General features: G+C 36.7%; 1 protein-coding gene across 4 annotated transcripts in view; it reads left to right on the top strand.

The window, feature by feature from the left end:
- The window catches only part of LOC106662129 (patched domain-containing protein 3), a 166,046-nt gene that overhangs the window by 135,201 nt on the left and 12,234 nt on the right, over positions 1 to 18,611 (top strand). For all 4 annotated transcript variants that reach the window (XM_014385944.2, XM_024225825.1, XM_014385942.2 and 1 more), the window contains 4 exons: positions 1,102 to 1,381; positions 9,470 to 9,866; positions 14,908 to 15,251; positions 15,310 to 15,510. In XM_014385944.2, the coding sequence (XP_014241430.1) occupies positions 1,114 to 1,381; positions 9,470 to 9,866; positions 14,908 to 15,251; positions 15,310 to 15,510 (1,210 nt within the window). In that variant the 5' untranslated portion in view covers positions 1,102 to 1,113. The remainder of the gene's footprint in view (positions 1 to 1,101; positions 1,382 to 9,469; positions 9,867 to 14,907; positions 15,252 to 15,309; positions 15,511 to 18,611) is intronic.

The raw sequence follows: 18,611 nt of genomic DNA on the forward strand, positions 1-18,611 counted from the left end.
CCAGCACTGGATCACCTACCCCCGTGAATGAAGACGGGCACAATAATTGACCTAGTGCCGATTCAGCATAAGTGAAAACAATTCATAACTTCAGGTCAATAGGCGCAAGTTGGAAACTAATCGTCACTGGTTTTGAATGTTTCCTTTATCAAACCCACAGATCACCTTTGAATTTCTTAAGAGCTCGTTAAGAAAATCGCCTACAAGCAGCCAAAAAAACTAGCTGAACATCATGTAATTAGTAGAACTATAGTTTAAAGACAGAAATTAATCGAAAAAATTAAACATCTAGATATATGTGATACATAACCTCAGCTGTTTTTTTAAATGGGCCTTTATCCCCGATATATGAAGTGTTATAATCCGATCAGCTAAAGATCAAGGTCACATAGTACAGAATCACACAAAGGAAAAAACTATGGCAACCATATGGTAATTGGACTTATCAATTTGTATTTTCTACCGAAAGGAAAAAGGATCAATTCATCGACATAATGCACCGGTGAACAAGACAGATCCAAACCTGTTGAGTGACAACATCCGACCGCATGTTTCAATACTGAACAACTTAGAAGAGCTATTCTAAACCCGCGAGAGTAGACGGATCCAGTAAAGTGATGGAGTGTTGCTTGGTCAAACTATTTATTTGTTAACGCATTCTCTAGCGAAGTGAAGAAATAGTTTGACTTCTGAAAGACTGCTGTAGAACAGTCACTGTACCTGATCAACGTACCATTTGGGTATAACGTTTTTATAACTGTACAATCATTGTACTTAAAAAATATTCAAATTGTTAAATTATATATAGTACATTTGTTAGTTGTTGTTTTTTTTAATTTACTTCATGTATAACTACTCAGAATGAGCCATACTAAGTACATTTTTCTTTCTATTTATTTTACAATTATGGGTTTTATCTGTAGATGTATCTGGATTTGTTTTTAAATTGTATAGTAGAATTACTATAATTAGCTGAATCTTGTGAATTACTTGTTTGTTTGGTTATAAAGCGCAATAATCAATTTTAATTTCATAAATGTACAATTATAACCTTTCGCATTTTGAGTGATTTTTTAAAATAATTTTTCGTTTTGTTTTCAGGAGGAAAGCAGGATGGTCTGCCGGGTCGACGAGCTGCTGGCTCGCTGGTTCTACAAGCTGGGCGTGCGGGTGGCGATGACACCGGGCTATTTCATCATAGTTCCCATCCTTCTGTCGTTGCTCTGCATCACCGGCTACCAGAGGATCCACTACCAGATGGACCCAGAGTACCTTTTCAGCCCTGAGAACGGCGACGGGAAACACGAGAGGGCCGTCGTCGAAGAGTTCTTCAAGATGAACTACTCGAGCAGATTCAATCCAACGAGGATAACGAGAGCGGGTGAGGAAAATTTTTCCATTTTTCAAATCGAAATAATTAAAGTCCTCTGCCAGCGCTGAACAATATTTCTATATTGTTAACATTAGTTCCTGCTTAATTTTGTCATTAATAACTGAATCTAGGACAACAAATCGCCTCGTTTAATATGTATATGTGACGAGATGGCGGATTTGTCTGACAGGGATGATCATAAGCCAAACGTGATGCTCTTAGATTTACTCAACCGTCCTCCGGAGGTTTGACACTTGGTCCGGCAAGTCCTCAAGCGGATCGTTTACTTGCTCTGACTGGACAGGTTCCTTCGTCAGCCACGCACATCTTAGGAGCTCCAGCACGCTTTCGGCGTCACTTGTCCTTTTCTTCTCCTCCTCGAACTCCTCGAAACCTCGGTTTTTCTACGACTCTAAATATTAAGCCTGCTGGAATATCTAGATTGCACACGACAGTTTAGTCATATACAGATTGATTCATAACAATCGTTTAACGTCGAAGAGGTACTAGCTAGTGCTTTCTTTTTTTCTTTATCTTCTACCGAAAAGTGTCAGGTTAGGCACGGGAAAGTCCCGGAAAGCTCGCCACGAGTTCCTGTAACAATTTTTGTTACAGCTGAATTTGTTTTCCTGAGCTTCAAATCAATCACTGGCTTCCATCTCGACGTATTGAACCTGGACTTGCTCGTCCCACCCGACTGTTGCCACTACGTGGAATATTTGCAAATGGAATAATACTAGAAATCTTCGTCAAGATACCCGAGAAAAATCCTTGGCTGTATTATCGCGGCATTCTTCATATCCGGTTCAACTCCTCGGCATTTCTTTCCATCAACGATGTCCCCACGTGAGCACTCGCTCCTCTCGTAGGATTGACACGACCGGATCCATTCATTTATCGTACCCGCAGATTTGTAACGAGCTACTATAACGAAAATAGGTGATTTTCATTTACATCTTTATTCATTCCATTCCCATATTACGATTCCCATGGGCCGACTGTCTAAATATATATTTTGAATATATATACGGACGGGGGAGGGTGCATAACCGTTTGTACTGCGGGGCAGCGTATTTTCGTTCCAAGTTCAAACAGCTGCATGGGTCGCAGTGGCTTAGTGGTTAGACCCCTGGCTGGTACCTAGAGAAGAGGCTGTGTCTCATTCGTGGCCGTGGATCGTAGTACTTGCGCATAATGTCCGAATTACCTCCGACCTCGTGGAGATCGGATTGCCGAGAGCGTATAGCCAGCGAGGAGCTATGACTACGCTGCCAGCATCCCTCGAATGCGTGAGGAATGGTGGACGTCTGGGTGGCCTTTACCGTAGGCATGGGACTCCTCTAGGGGGCGGTTCGAGGTTCCACTAAAATCGAAACCGCGGCCGGAGCATATCCGGAGGTTTCAACGCTATCTACACCCAGGCGGATAGAGTTGTCTCTCTATCTGGAGAGTGCGTGGGAGACATGGCTGATGCATTTCGGCCACTTCTTGGGTATTTCTTTACGCGCGGCACTGGTTAAGTGAACAATGTTAACCCACCCCCTCGGAAAGGGCAAGCGGGAGAAGTCGGCATGTCGACAGTTTGCTGTGGGATGATGTGGGCTTCTACACCGAACCTCGCGGAAGAAGTAGATTTTCCACTTGCGGAGGTGAGTCGCTCCTAACTTGAGGATCTAAACGTGTGATAAAGCCTAATCGGACAGGTGTTTTTTAATTAAAAAAATTCTTAAAATTTTAATTTTTGTCTAAATGAAAAAATATAAAATTAAGGAACGATGCAGAAAATTCCGTTTCAACGTCTGACGCACCGGCCAAATTCTTTCAAGAGGTGTCATTGGCGACTCAAATATTGACAACCCCTAAAAATTAGTTATTCGAACGTAAATTTCAATTTTCACTTCTTCCTGATAGCTTTACAAATACAACCCATTACGTCAAAAATATTCGAATATTGAATAATTCGAAGAAAACATTGTCGCTGATTTTCTTCTCGGTGTTTGCCATTCAAATTGACTTTTGTTACACAACAGGAATTCATAACTGGAATAAAACAAGCTATTCAACGGGTGTGAAGAAAAAAGTTAAATGACGCATATTTGTAGAAAAATCTTATTGAACAAATTGATGAAAATGAATTAGCACCACGTCACACTTAAATTTACTACTTAATTAGGCAGAAAACTAATTTAACTTATATGAGTAAAGTTTCTCGATCTCTTAAGAAATAATTTTGCGAAAATACACTAAATAATCCAAATTTATATAGACCCATTTTATTCTTCCGTTTTTCATAAAAAATGTCCATTGGATACTTTACAAGTTTCATAACCCCATTGTAAACTCTTTATTATTCTGGTGTTTAACCTAAACCAGACTAGTTATTGACAAAAAAAACTCGATTTATCATGAAAAATAGGACATATTTTGGATCTAATTTCGTTTTTTTATATTCCTCAGACGTATTGGAATTTAAATAAACCGGTCAGTAATTTTTTGATCTGGTGTTATGCAAAAATCAGACTTAGACAAAATCAGTCAACTTAGACAGAATCAGCAATTTTTTTAATATGCTGTTTAGCTAAACCTGTCGATTTCCAGACAAAATCAAATAAATTGGTTCGGTAAAACAGTTCAAATTTGGACATCCTAGTTTTTCTTCTTGCAAACCTCACATGTATGGATTTTAAGTACTTCCAAGTTTCATCAAACACCATTGTGAACTATTTGTTATTCTGGTGTTTAACCTAAACCAGACTAGTTATTGACACAAAAAAACTCGATTTAACAAGAAAAATAGGACATATTTTGTATCTAATTTCGGTTTTTATATTACTCAGAAGCATTGGAGTTTCAATAAACCAATCAGTAATTTTTTGATCTGGTGTTATGCAAAAATCAGACTTAGACAAAATCAGTCAACTTAGACAGAATCAGCCGTTTTTTAAACCTGCTGTTTAGCCTAAACCTGACAATTTCCAGACAAAATGAGACAAATTGGATCGGTAAAACAGTTCAAATTTGGACATCCTAGTTTTTCTTCTTACAAACCTTACATGTATGGATTTTAAGTACTTCCAAGTTCTGCAAACACCATTTTCAATTATTTGTTATTCTGGAGTTTAACCTAAACCAGACTAGTTATTGAAAGAAAACTCAATTTAAGAAGAAAAATATTACATATTTTGAGATCTAATTTATTTATTTTATATATATATTCCTCACAAATATTGGAATTTCAATAAACCGGTCAGTAATTTTTTGATCTGGTGATAAGCAAAAATAAGACTGACAAAATGGCTTGATTTGTCAAAAAATCCAAATTTTAAAACTCTATTTTCTTGTTTTATATTCCTCAGAAATATTTCAATAAACCGGTCAGCAATTGTTTGATCTGGTGTTAAACAAAAATTATTTTCACAAAATGGCTTGACTTGACAAAAAATCCATATTTTGACACCCTATTTTCTTATTTTGTATTCCTTTAGAAGTATTTTAATAAACCGGTCAGTAATTATTTGATCTGTTGTTAAGCAAACATCAGTCTTGTTTCTGTTAAAAAAAAATGCTTGATTTGACTGAAGAATTCCAAATTTTAATATCCTAGTTACTCCTTTTTTACATTTATCAGATGCATTTCAGGTTCATCAAATGAGTCAGCAGTTTTTTAATCTGCTGTTTAGCCTAAACCGGACAATTTCCAGACAAATTGGATCGGTAAAACAGTTCAAATTTTGACATCCTATTTCTTCTTCTTACTTACCTCACATATTTTTAGTCTTGTGTTAAGCTGCGTTAACAGTATTCCTATTTCAATTAATGAATATTTTTATGTAAGGTTTTAGTTGAATTAAAAAACTTAGCGTCAAGAGCGGGATACGAACCCACGACCTTCGGCTCGTGACGCTAACTTTTTCATTTCAACCAAAACCTTACATAAAAATGTTAATTAATTGAAAGAAGTAATTTTGTCAATCAGACCACTGAATATAATGGATTATTCTTATTATTCTTAGCAAAATTGCTTTATTGGTTAGAATGAAGGAAATTTACACATCAAGCTTTCATTTGGCTTTAGTACATTACAATTTTCTTCTAATCAATAAATTTAACATGTATATGTTTTTGAGCTGGGTACACAATTTTTTGACGTGATTTTCGCATTATCGATACTGTGAAATGCGCACGGGCTGGTTTAGTTTAGGCTTAGAGCTAGGTAATATTATGTTAGGATTAGGGACGGATTTGGCTATGCATCCATGATTCAATTTTTTTCGCAAAGCTGAGAGGTTTTGTAACATAGATATGTTTTGGTCTGGACACACTCATTTTTCGGTCTGGTGTCATAAACTTTTATCATTCCTTCCATTATTTGTTAATAGCATTAGCAAAATTGATACAACCTAACGGCTTTTCAGTTTTGCTCATCATTGGTGACATACCTAAATGAAAAAAAGGATCCAAAAATTTAGATCCGATACTATGTACGAATTTTCAACATCAATATCTATCTTTGTAACTGGTCTTCTTCATTCGATACAAAATAACCTGATAAAATCCAAGTTGTCATCAAACTATGAATAACTATGGCTATAACTCACAGAGCCGACACAAAGCAATATCCACAATCGCATAGTAATTGAAAATATGCCATGCGTCTGCCTTCCGTCTTCTTGCTTTTGATGGACTAAAACCTGTATAAAATCTTTTTTTTAATTGAATTTAAAAATTTTAATGAATAGTTCGAGTAATAACAAAGATTATCAATGTAATGGCATAGAACAACATTCCGTGCGTTTTATGTAACCTTTAGAGTTTTAGAGTTTGGAAAATTTCATCTGACCAATCCGTGATGCTTATCATCAGTTAGAATGAGAAAACCCCGAGATATCATAGTTCATCTTTTGCGGATAATTTAAGCAAACGCGCATTAGAATGTCACTATAAGGTTTTTTAAAGTAGTTCATATTTGCTAAAGTTCTAGTTTTCCTTACCTACCTTAAAGTTCTATCCTTAGAACAACATACTTCCCCCAATGGAAATTTTCCCTTATCCTAATGATTCCAAAGCCTAAAAAACCTCATAACCTACTACCACCCTACGGTCCGATTAGTCTGTTGCCTATAATGGGCAAAATTCAAGAAAAACTCCTGCTTAAAGGCATTCTTCCCATCCCTGTTATCTTATGACTGACCACCAGTTTGGGTTCAGACGTTCTTATTCTGTTCAGCAGTGCCAGCGCCTTATAGACATCATCTCCTGAGCAAAAGGGGTGCTGCTCCGGTGCACTGCAATGTGAAGCACGCCTTCGATCAATTATCGTACTCCGGGGTGGCCTGGAAGCAAGCCTTTTACCTACAACCTGAGCTTGAATTTCTATCTAACCGACAGATACTTTGAAGTCATCAGACGACTATTGCAAGGATACAGGGGTAACTCAAGGAAGTACCTTAGAACCCTATACAGTAACCCGCAGACATTCCTACTCTTCCAGAAACGATCCATCTTCATATACCTGCGTATCCATGTCACCTCCCTTGAGCAGTGGTTGGAACGATGAAAGAAAATAAGAACAGGTTACCTTCTGAGAATAACAACTGCTCCCATCTTACTACAATCAATAATACAATTTAAACGCATTCTTCCCATCCCTTTTATCTTATATCGGAGCACCAGTTTGGGTTCAGGCGTTCTTATTCTACTGTTCAACAGTGCCATCGCGTTATAGACATCATCTCCTGAGCAAAAGGGGTGCTGCTCCGGTGTATTGCAATGTGAAGTACGCCTTCGATCAAGTATCGTACTCCGGGGTGGCCTGGAAGCAAGCCTTTTACCTACAACCTGAGCTTGAATTTCTACCTAACCGACAGATATTTTCAAGTCATCAGAGGCCCGCCTTATCAGGCAGCTATTGCAAGGATACAGGGGTAACACAAGGAAGTATCTTAGAACCCTACACAGTAACCCGTAGGTTATCCTACTCTTCCAGAAACGATCCATCTTCAGATACCTGCAAATCCATGTCACCTCCCTTGAGCAGTGGTTGGAACGATGGAAGAAAATAAGAGCAGGTTACTTTCTGAGAATCTACTACAATCCACTCCCACCAGCTAACATAGTCCGCTATCTTGGGCTATACATTGACAACGACTTACATGGTACACAAACAAACGACTCGAAAGAAAAGAACTAAACAGGCTCTTCAGTCTAATTAAAAGACACGAAAATCGAACCAAATTAATTCTACAAAGCAAACGACTCATTTATATTGCTACTTTGAGACCCATATGGGCATACGGCATCGAACTTTAGGATTCAACGAAACGTTCCAATATCCAATATATCCAATCCATACAATCCAAAATTCTCCGAACCATCGACAATCGACAACGCTCCTTTTTTCGCTAATATATAGTAGTGACTACTAATGAGTAATTAATCTTTTTTGACTCAAATGGTAATGTGATTAATTAATGGATTTTAATACAATGGTCAAGTTGGTTCTCATTTATGAGAGCGTTTTTCGTGTTATTTTTTTCTTTGGTCTTAGATGTTATCAAATTTACTAAGTGCAGCAATTGGCACAGATTTAAATAAATAAATAAATTTAAACAAGTTTATATTTTCAATATCCTCATCAAATCATATACTTAGAAGGATACTAAGGATCCGTTGGATCCACGAAAGCAAATGTATTTTTGGGGTAAATACGAAAAATCAAAAGCTCAAGGAAAAACAGCAGTTAATCGTACTTAGTCGTCCTGCCGATAACAAAGGGAGATGAGGAGGAAAAACTACACTTCTTCAACGGATAACACACAAAACACGGTTGGCCAAACGTTAATTCCTGCGGGCACTTTTCCACTAATCTTTTTCCTGCCAGCACAAAAAAATTGCCGCACTTGCGTGTCTTCAAAGCGGAGGTCATGTGTATTATGGGAATGGTGAAGAAGTGGATAAGCGCGCTTTTTCTTCTTTTTAACATAGGAACTGACCCATTTTACCACATTCATTGTACGTATGACAGATATCAATCTTGACTTTTTTCATGTTAAATAAGGTAAAATTGTGTGTAGCAAGGGTTATTTTCAATCAATCGCACTATGAATCAGGGGTAGTTGAAGCTTGTTGTCTCCCTTCTTTACTTTTCGTTAATATTTTATTTTGCAGATTTAAAAATAATTACTTTAGTAAATACACAGAAAAAAACAGCAAGATCCCATAATGAATTGGGCAATTTAGAATGAAGAGAGAAATAAATTTTTAGTAATAAAACTTTAAAGAATTTATCAATTTCACCAAGGTACTCACTTTTCATGTTTTTCACGTTTCTCGTCTATCGTTAATCAACATCGTTTCTATCTGATGCTCCTGTTTTTTGAATTCGGTGGATTTTCAACCGAGGAATCCTAATGCTTTTTTACAGTTGAAAACCCGAGTTGAGTCTCAGTAGGTGTGGATTTTGTTCAAATCTATGGAATTTTTAGTTTTGTAAGTTTTGGAGGTACATTCTTTTTAAATTTTTTGAAGCCCTCCTCATTCCCCCGTTCCTGAGGAAGATCGGCGGACCCGCCATGCTCTAAAATTATTTCAAAGGGTAAAAAAACTATGACTTCCTTCCTATTTTCTAGCTGATTGCCCACAAATTAAGACGAGAAGGGACATCATACAAAAAGCTTTCAATTGAAAGACAAATAGGTACTTCTCTGTTTTGCTTTATTTTTATGTGCGTGCCTTTTTCGAATATTAAATAATATATTCACATCAAAAATAAGACATATATTTAAACAAACACATTTAAAAACAAAAGCTGATGAGAACCAAATACTAGAATCCGGTTGCACTATCACACATTTCTTGTACCTACCTCAACTTTTGTCTACTCTTATGAAGGTAAGGTTATTTACATCTTCTGCTTACTGCAGAGGCTGACGGGCGAAATGTGTGCAAGTATGATCCAAAGAAGTAAATAAAAGATTTGTGTGTAGCGTAGTCGTTTTTTGTTAAAGTTATGTATCACTTTCGTAGTTGATGTGATAAACCATTCCAGATATCCCATGACTATCAGACACGGGATAAAAAGATTTTCTTTGTTTTCAGGACGATTCGGACGTGTGATTATCCTGCCGAAGGTCGGCGATGACCTTCTGTCCGTCGAAGTCTGGCGAGAACTCCGCCTCCTCGATTCGATAGTGAGAAATTCGTCGATCGTATTCGGCGAAGAGAAGGAGCGCTTCTTCTACCATGACATCTGCGCCCGGTGGTTGGACAATTGCTTCGAAAACGACATCCTCAACCTGGACAAGATCATGGACGAAGTGGTCGCCGGCACCCTCAACCTCACATTCCCGATCATGATCAACCCGGAGACCTGGGACGCCCACATATTCCCGGTCTACTTCGGCGGGCCCGTCGTCCGGGACGGCTTCATCGTCAAAGTGCCCAGCATGCAGCTGGCCTACTTCGTCAACGCCGACTCCAAATACCAGGATGAAAGGTACAAAACCGTCACTGTAACATTTCTAACGAACTAAATATAAATAAGAGGGTTTCGGTGGTTGCAACTCTTTACACTGCCTCCGAATTCGTAAGAAAATATGATCGTAAGACTTCGAACTAGACGACCACCTACAGTAGAAAAAAATATGGTGGGACTATGTCGTTTAATTTCTTTAAGAGATATAGTAACTATGTCTTAAAGGGATTAAACAACATACTCACCCCACCTTTTTCATTTCTATTAATTTACTAGTAAAAGCTAGCAATGGCTAGTAACACAATTACAAACTGTGAGTATGAACTAAATGAAAGAGATTAACCACCTACAGTTGCATAGGCGTATTTACATTGCTCCCTACGCTCGTACATAGTCTTACGAATACTCACGAAACCGCATTACCGTTTACATGCGTTCAAAATAATTATTTTTTCGTCAGTTATCGTACGATTTTTTCTCTCCTTACATCTCCCGTTTTGTCTTATCAAATAGTCGTTTCATTACATTTATTTTATTATTATATTTATTAGGGTGCTGTGTAGCTACAATAAGTTTTACCTGTGGAGAAAAGCATATTCGAAAGATCGAATTTGTGCGTTTTATGCTAAGTGTACATATTCTCTGTTTACCTCAACCTTCAAAATATAATCTAATAGAGCAGCTTACCATGCGGGTAAATTGAAAAAAGTTTGATCATTTTCCTTTCTCTCTCTCCCCTCTCTCTCCCCTCTCTCTCTCTCACTCTCTCTCTCTCTCTATCTATCTATTTATCTCTCTCTCTATTTCTCCTCTCTCTCTCTCTCTCTCTCTCTCTCTCTCTCTCTCTCTCTCTCTCTCTCTCTCTATCTCTCTCTCTCTCTATCTATCTCTCTATCTCTCTATCTATCTATCTCCTCTCTCTCTACATATCTCCTCTCTCCCACTCTCTCTCTCTCTCTCTATCTATCTCTCTCCTCTCTCTCTACATATCTCCTCTCTCCCACTCTCTCTCTCTCTCTCTCTCTATCTATCTCTCTCCTCTCTCTCTACATATCTCCTCTCTCTCACTCACTCTCTCTATCTCTCTCCTCTCTCTCTCTCACTCTCTCTCTCTATCTCTCTCCTCTCTCTCTCATTCTCTCTCTCACTCACTCTCTCTCTCTATCTCTCTCCTCTCTCTCTCATTCTCTCTCTCTCTCACTCTCTCTCTCTATCTATCTATCTATCTATCTATCTATCTATCTATCTATCTATCTATCTATCTATCTCTCCTCTATCTCACTCTCTCTCTCTCTATCTATCTATCTATCTATCTATCTATCTCTCCTCTATCTCACTCTCTCTCTGTCTATCTATCTATCTATTTTCTATTGTAACTATAATTTACAATTTAATTTGAAAAAGGGTAGAAAACGATTTTTTAATGACTCGAAGGACGGATTCTTCGGTATTAAAAAAATAGTAAGATTTTCCCTGTAGAACTCTAGTCTTACGGACAGATTCTTACAAAATCTTACGAGTTGATACGACCAACCATTCTTAATTCGGATCCAGTGGAACCGCAGCTAGACGATGATACAGCGTTTATCACGGTAAAGGCCCGGGGTTCAAATCCAGCGGCACCTTCATTCAAACCCGACATACTTACAAAAATACGGGGTGTTCATATAACGTCTTAGATGCAATGATTTCATAAAAAAATAAATAAGTATGGATAAGAACAGAACTGACACATATTAATTTTATTTCTGAAAAGTTGGACTTCTCTACTTCCAAAAATTTCATTCATTTCGAACATCAGTAAGGATAGATTAAATTTACATGAAAATATAACTAGCCCTGCTGAAAAAATCTACGGACATTTTTCACCATTATCTTCATGAAATAGAGCACGGAATACTTAATCGTTTTGTATTATTAAGTCACACAAGCTTTTCATCTTGGAACAAACAAGAAAAACCCGAATTTAAACTGTAAAGTCCTTCAAGTCTTAGTGCTCAAAAGGTCGGGCAGAACTATCGGAACACCTGGATGCACTTAAGACGAGGAAGCAAAGAACACTTCTGACAAGGGCAAACAATTTTATAATCAGAGATAAACAACAATAGGCCTCAGCGGTTTACTTAACTTGACAAAAGAAACGAGGAAAGAGGTACTCAAAGAAGAGTTCAACCTCACCCAGACCTTCGTGGATCAAACCACTCAATTTCAAGGTAACAATGACGTTTCAATAATCCAAAATCAATGTTTGGTTTTTGTTAAATAATTAATAAATAATACAAACAGAGACGGACATTAGCTTGTAGACTGTCAAAGGGTGAAATGTATAAAAATGTAAGACTGATGATGGTTTTAATGGCAGTTTTGCCACTTTATATCTATTGAGTTTCTTGGATTTTTATTTATTTTTAAATTTATTGCCTCAATTTGTTTTGTACTGCTTCCATACTTAGAGTAAAAACACATTTTCTTTCACAGTTGGTATTTCTGTACTCATTCAACCAACATAAACAAGCAAGAGCTTTGGCTCAATAATAAGCTAATCTTTTTCTTTTGTTTAATTTCCTACTATTGCATTTGTGGAGTAGAAAGTGGGTCGAGATGGAGGTAAAAAGTAGGATAGCTCGGCAGACTTAGAAAAAGGCAGTTTTGACCCAGGCTTGGCCAGAATGATTAAGAAAAAGACAATTTCTCCGATCCTCGTGCTATTTAGCATACCAGGCGGGAATTTTCAACGGCTAAACTCTCCAGGATGATTTGGCAATATTTGCACCGTTAATTGTTCCGTTTAATGATCTACTTATCGCAAATTGTTACTTGATAAAACACGTCTAGACAATTAAATTTTTAAAACAATCCTACAAGGATTTCACAGGAAGAGAGATGTTATCGACAATTAGCCAAATCGGCCTGTGGCTAGCCCATTAACTGCGCAATAGCCAGCCCATAAACAACTAGAAATTACTTTCGTAATTCGTAAAGAATGAGACCGGAACGAAAAGTGTTTATGTCCATGGAGAATGCACATGTATGTAGAGAGAAAAGTGAATTTTCGTCTTTTCACCGAGGGAGAACAACGATTTCGCGTATGCGTATAATAAGTTACATATTTTAAAGTATTACATATTTTTTTGGCTTTCTCTCTCACTTCCAAAAATATTTTGAGCTGGTAGGACTCAAGCTGGCGGAGGCGGTTTCAAAGGCTGACCAAGAACTTCAGAGATCAACGCACTTCGTTGCGTCAGAGTTTGCACAAGAGTAAAAGTCAAACCGGACCAGAGTCGGCCTATCAAAACTGGCACAGCATCCGTGGAAAAAAGCCCGGGGAAATTTCCTTCTCGTCTTCTTCTACTACGGCCCGCTCATTTTGTGATAACTGTCACTAAAACGGCCGTTTAAGCCAATAGAATTTGGGACAACCTTTGCCCGCGAAGTCTCGCACTTTTACATTAGAGAACAACAGTTCTACATTTTGCGTCAGTGTTAACACTTCGAAATCACAGAAACGCCCATTATATTGACATAAATTTATAATTGATTGTGATTCGTACTGTATTAAATATTACTTCTTAAAATTAACTTGATAAAACTATTCAATGGCTTGATGGTGACACCATAAAACAGTTTTGAAACATCCATATCTATATCTTTTCTCATACTTTCCCAAAAAAATGCAAATTACTTTGCCCTTTTAACCTTTGCTTTACAGTTAATAATCGTGACTGTAAAAGACTACGAATTTACATAAACAGTTACATATCAGGTAATTTCATTAATAAATACTATTACAAAGATTTTAGGATTAATTTTTGATTGACACACTTTTCGAAAATAAATTTTTTATTCTTTTCGTGTAAGGTCTTGGTTGAGATGAAAAAGTTAGCGTCACGAGCGGGATTCGAACCCACGACCTTCGGCTCAATACGTCACTGTTCTAACCACTTGTGCTATCGTGACTTCGATCCACTCGGACACCTACTCGCCATCTCAACCTACAGTATTTTCGCATTTTTTCGCATTCTACCTCTTTTTTGCCATTTGTCAAATGTGTAATCAGGATTCGAGTCTCAGCGATTTATGAAAATGGCCACGGCGAGCTGTTAGATTACTTCTTTACTTATTATGTGTAGAAATTAGTGACCGTTAATCGATAGTTATTCAGATATCGTGAGAAGTCCGACCGCATCTCACGATATCTGAATAATTTACTTATTATATTAATCCATTTATGTTTAGTGGTCTAATTGACCATATTAATTACTTCAATTAATTATTCTTTTACTGTAAGTTCTTGGTTCAGATGAAAAAGTCATTGCCACGAGCGGGATGGAAGGAACCCACGTCCTTCGGCTAAATACGCCGCTGCTCCTACACTTGAGCTATCGTGACTTCGATCCATTCGGACACCAACTCTCCATTTCAGCCTATAACCCGAATAGATATCGAAGTCTCGAAAGCTCAAGACCTTTAACCTATTAAGCCGAAGGTCGTGGGTTCGAATCCCGCTCATGTCACTGACTTTTTCATCTCAGCCAAGACCTTACATATAAAGAATAATTAATTGAAATAATTAATATGGACCATTAGAGTACTAACATAAATAGATTAATATAATAAAAAATTTATTTGTTCAAAAATACTGCGTGATTTACGTCATGCTGTTTTAGCACGGGGCTTTTGAAAAAATTATTCAACTAAAATTTCTTCATAAGCTCGTCATTTCCCGTGCTTTAGAAATAAAGTTGTTATTTCTTCTAGGCTCTTACGAGAAATTTTATATTGGTGATGACCTCCCAGGACGAGTCAAACCGTTTGACCTTCAATTTTACCCGAGGATAGTTGAAATATGACAATAATACAAAAATATAAACAAATTCCTGGTTGAGAAATTAATTCTCTTTCACAAAAATAACCATGACAGTTTTGACCCAATATCGCTTTATGTTAAACCGGTAGTGATGAGTGCTTTGCTGGTTTCTATAATACGCCTTTTATTAGTCGTTAAGAAAATTTATTAAACCTCGTGTATATAAAAATGTTATGAGTGTCTAAATTGTTTCAGAGGAGCTATGTGGGAAGAGGCATTCCTCGAAGCGGTCGGTGCAGCTGAGGATTCCGGGGTCTTCAAGTACATCTCGACTGCACGCTTCGCATCTCGTACGCTGGACATTGAGCTAGAGCGAAACACCCAGAGCGTGGTGCCTTACTTCGGCTCGACTTTCGTCATCATGGCGATCTTTTCGACAATAACGTGCATGATGACTGACTGGGTCCGCAGCAAACCTCTTCTCGGGGTCCTCGGCAACGTCTCGGCCGCCATGGGCACCGTGGCCGGATTCGGGTTGGCCATCTACTGCGGGATCGACTTCATCGGTATCAACCTCGTCTCGCCGCTCCTCATGTGCAGTAAGTCGTCTTATCCCGATTCCTCGGATTGTCGATTTACTGATATGTTTCGCTTTAGGCATCGGGATCGACGATACTTTCGTTATGTTGGCGTCTTGGAGGAGAACGCCGGTCACGGATTCTGTAGCGGAACGTCTAGGGAAGACGATGTCCGAAGCCGCCGTCTCGATCACCATCACCTCCGTCACGGACATCATCTCGCTCTGGATCGGGATACTCAGCCCTTTCCCCAGCATCAGGATATTCTGCCTCTACAGCAGTGAGTCCATAAAATCCAACATTAAGCACTCGCAATACCTTTAAATTTCATACATATGATAAGTTAATCGATCGACCTGGACCATTGTACCACACTCCAGGAAGATTTAGAAGTACACACGTTAAATAATAAACCTGTGCTGTAAATGAGCTCAACCACCAATTTCGGAGTTACTTTTAATTTAATGTTACTGTGACATAGTGGCTACAAATCTTGGTTACATCAAAAGACATATCAGGCCTGAAGAACAAATATCTCATTATGGCTTTCTATCCCCGTGGCCATTTAGAAGATTTATTGCTGTCCTCCAGGTATTATTCGACCTCTTACACGGTAAAAAGGATCCAGGGACGAATCTTCCGATATCTTCTTATCTATATGAATATCGATGATAGAAGGGTTCCTCTCTACTCAGAAAGAACCAATCTGACGCGATTGGAATCCTTTTTGATTTTGGCATATTTGACGCTCTTATAGAAAGTTTTAAATGTTATCGATTCCTTAAATTACCTTAAATCTATTTTGTGCAACTCCAATGCAACTCAAGTTTGGAATATTGTTTTTCTCGTATCCCTCATTTCAATTTATACGGTGGTAATGCCGTTCCATTCTGCGACTCTCTGCCTGTCTAAAAGAAAAGTCTTAGAATCGAAAGTTTTCATTCTAATCGTTGTTAATAGCAAAATGTGCATTTTTATTCTGCCGGCGGTTCTGGACGGTCCTAAATGTAAAAAATGATTCTCCGATTCTCATTCTAAACGGACAGAGTTAAGCCAGGTTTTACTGTAATGCGGGTGCTCCAGTGGAATAGCTTTTTTACGTAAAATTCACCCTTTGGCCCAGTGAAAATTAACACTTTTTCGTTCCAAATTAATCAGTTTTAATTCCAAATTGTTTTTTTTTCTTCTTTTCGAATTACCCATTTTAAATTCAAATCATCCCTTTTTTTAAGTATTAAAAAACATAGGAGGTGGTATGAAACAAACATGTAAAAAATTTTCTGTTTATTTGATTTTTTTTAATATAAAATAATTGGGCTGTTAGAAGACAATATATAATTTTAGTTAAAATTATATATAAAAACAAATCATTTCTTTCAATTTGAGATTTTTAAATACAAAATAATTCGGCTCTAAATAATCGTATGAAAATTATTTACAACTTAAATTAAAAATTATATCAAATAAAATTTAATAGTAAAAGATTCTTCTTTTTATTTGAGATATGTAAGAAATTGTGATTTTTAGATCCTAATTCATTTTTTAAATTTCAAATTAGAGGAAAAATCGTTTGTTGTTGTAATTATAATGACTATATAATTTTTTATTATAATGAAAATAATTTGCATACGATCTTCTAAGGGTCAGAGAGAATTATTTTATATTTGATTCTTTTTTTCAAATGCAGGAATTTTACTTTACGATCTCCTAGTTTTGGATATTTAAAAAAAAATTAATTCGAAGTTAAAATGGTTGATTGGAAATTTAACATGGTATTTTGTGCGATAATTAATTTCAAATTAAAAAAGGTAAATTTGGCGCGACCATTAAATTGCAATTAAAAATGATTAATTTAATGCGACAATTAATTGCAAATTATAAAGGGTTTATTTGACTTGGAATTGGGTTAATTTGAAATTAAAAAGGGTTAATGTGATGAGACAATTAATTGAAAATTTAAAAAAGGTTAATTTTACGGGAAAAGGGGTTAATTTGAAATTAATAAAGGTTAATTTCGTACGACAATTAATTTACAATTAAAAGGGTCAATTTGGTCCGACAATTAATTTGCAATTAAAAAGGGTCAATTTGACGTGAAAAGGTGTTAATGTGATGGGATAATTAATTGCAAAGTATAAAGGGTTTATTTAATGCGACAATTAATTTCAAATTAATAGGGTAAATTTTATGAGACCATTAGTTGCAAATTGAAAAGAGATAATTTGACTGGAAAAGGGGTTAGTTTGATATTAATAAAGGTTCATTTCGTACGACAATTAATTTACAATTAAAAGAGTCAATTCGGTCCGACAATTAATTTGCAATTAAAAAGGGTCAATTTGACGTGAAAAGGTGTTAATTTGATGGGATAATTAATTGCAAAGTATAAAGGGTTTATTTGATGCGACAATTAATTTCAAATTAATAGGGTTAATTTTATGAGACCATTAAAGAGTTAATTTGACTGGAAAAGGGGTTAATTTGACTGGAAAAGGGGTTAGTTTGAAATTAATAAAGGTTAATTTCGTACGACAATTAATTTACAATTAAAAGAGTCAATTTGGTCCGACAATTAATTTGCAATTAAAAAGGGTCAATTTGACGGGAAAAGGGGTTAATTTGATGCGATAATTAATTGCAAAGTATAAAGGGTTTATTTGATGCGACAATTAATTTCAAATTAATAGGGTTAATTTTATGAGACCATTAAAGAGTTAATTTGACTGGAAAAGGGGTTAATTTGAAATTAAAAATGGTTACTTTAATGCCACACTTAATTGAAAATTATAAAGGGTTAATTTGACGGGAAAAGGAGGTTAATCTGAAATTAATAGGTTAATCTGATGCGACAATTAATTACAAATTAAAAAGGGTTAATTTGTCGGGAATAGGGGTTATTTGATGCGGCAATTCACTGAAAATTTAAAAAAAGTTAATTTGTCGGGAAAAGAGGTTAATTTGAAATTAATAAGGGTAATTTTGGTACGACAATTAATTTTCAATTAAAAACGGTGAATTTGTCGGGAAAAGCTGTAATAGTTCTTATTTTTTCTATACATACTTGAATTTGCACTGTATTAAGACATCGGGTGGTTGAAAACGAAATGTTTTCACTTGCGTAACTTTTTCGAAAAGTATAGTTGTAAACTTGTTCCTCCTCTGCTTGTCGATCCCGAGCGGAAGTCGTAATGCAGTGTCTGATGTGATGTAACGGAAGAGACAAAGGGGGCGGTCGACAAATCCAACTTGGTTTCTCTTGTTCGAAGTACAACTGTGACCTTTCCGCTTCTTTAATCCTCCGGAGACAGTCGACTTTCGTTCGGACGGACGCGGAACGTGACAATTTCTTTTACAGGCCTTCAACCCATTTTTACACGCCTT

This window comes from Cimex lectularius, unplaced genomic scaffold, assembly GCF_000648675.2.
Source record: "Cimex lectularius strain Harlan isolate CLEC.00 unplaced genomic scaffold, Clec_2.1 scaffold3, whole genome shotgun sequence".
Classification (NCBI taxonomy): Eukaryota; Metazoa; Arthropoda; class Insecta; order Hemiptera; family Cimicidae; genus Cimex; species Cimex lectularius.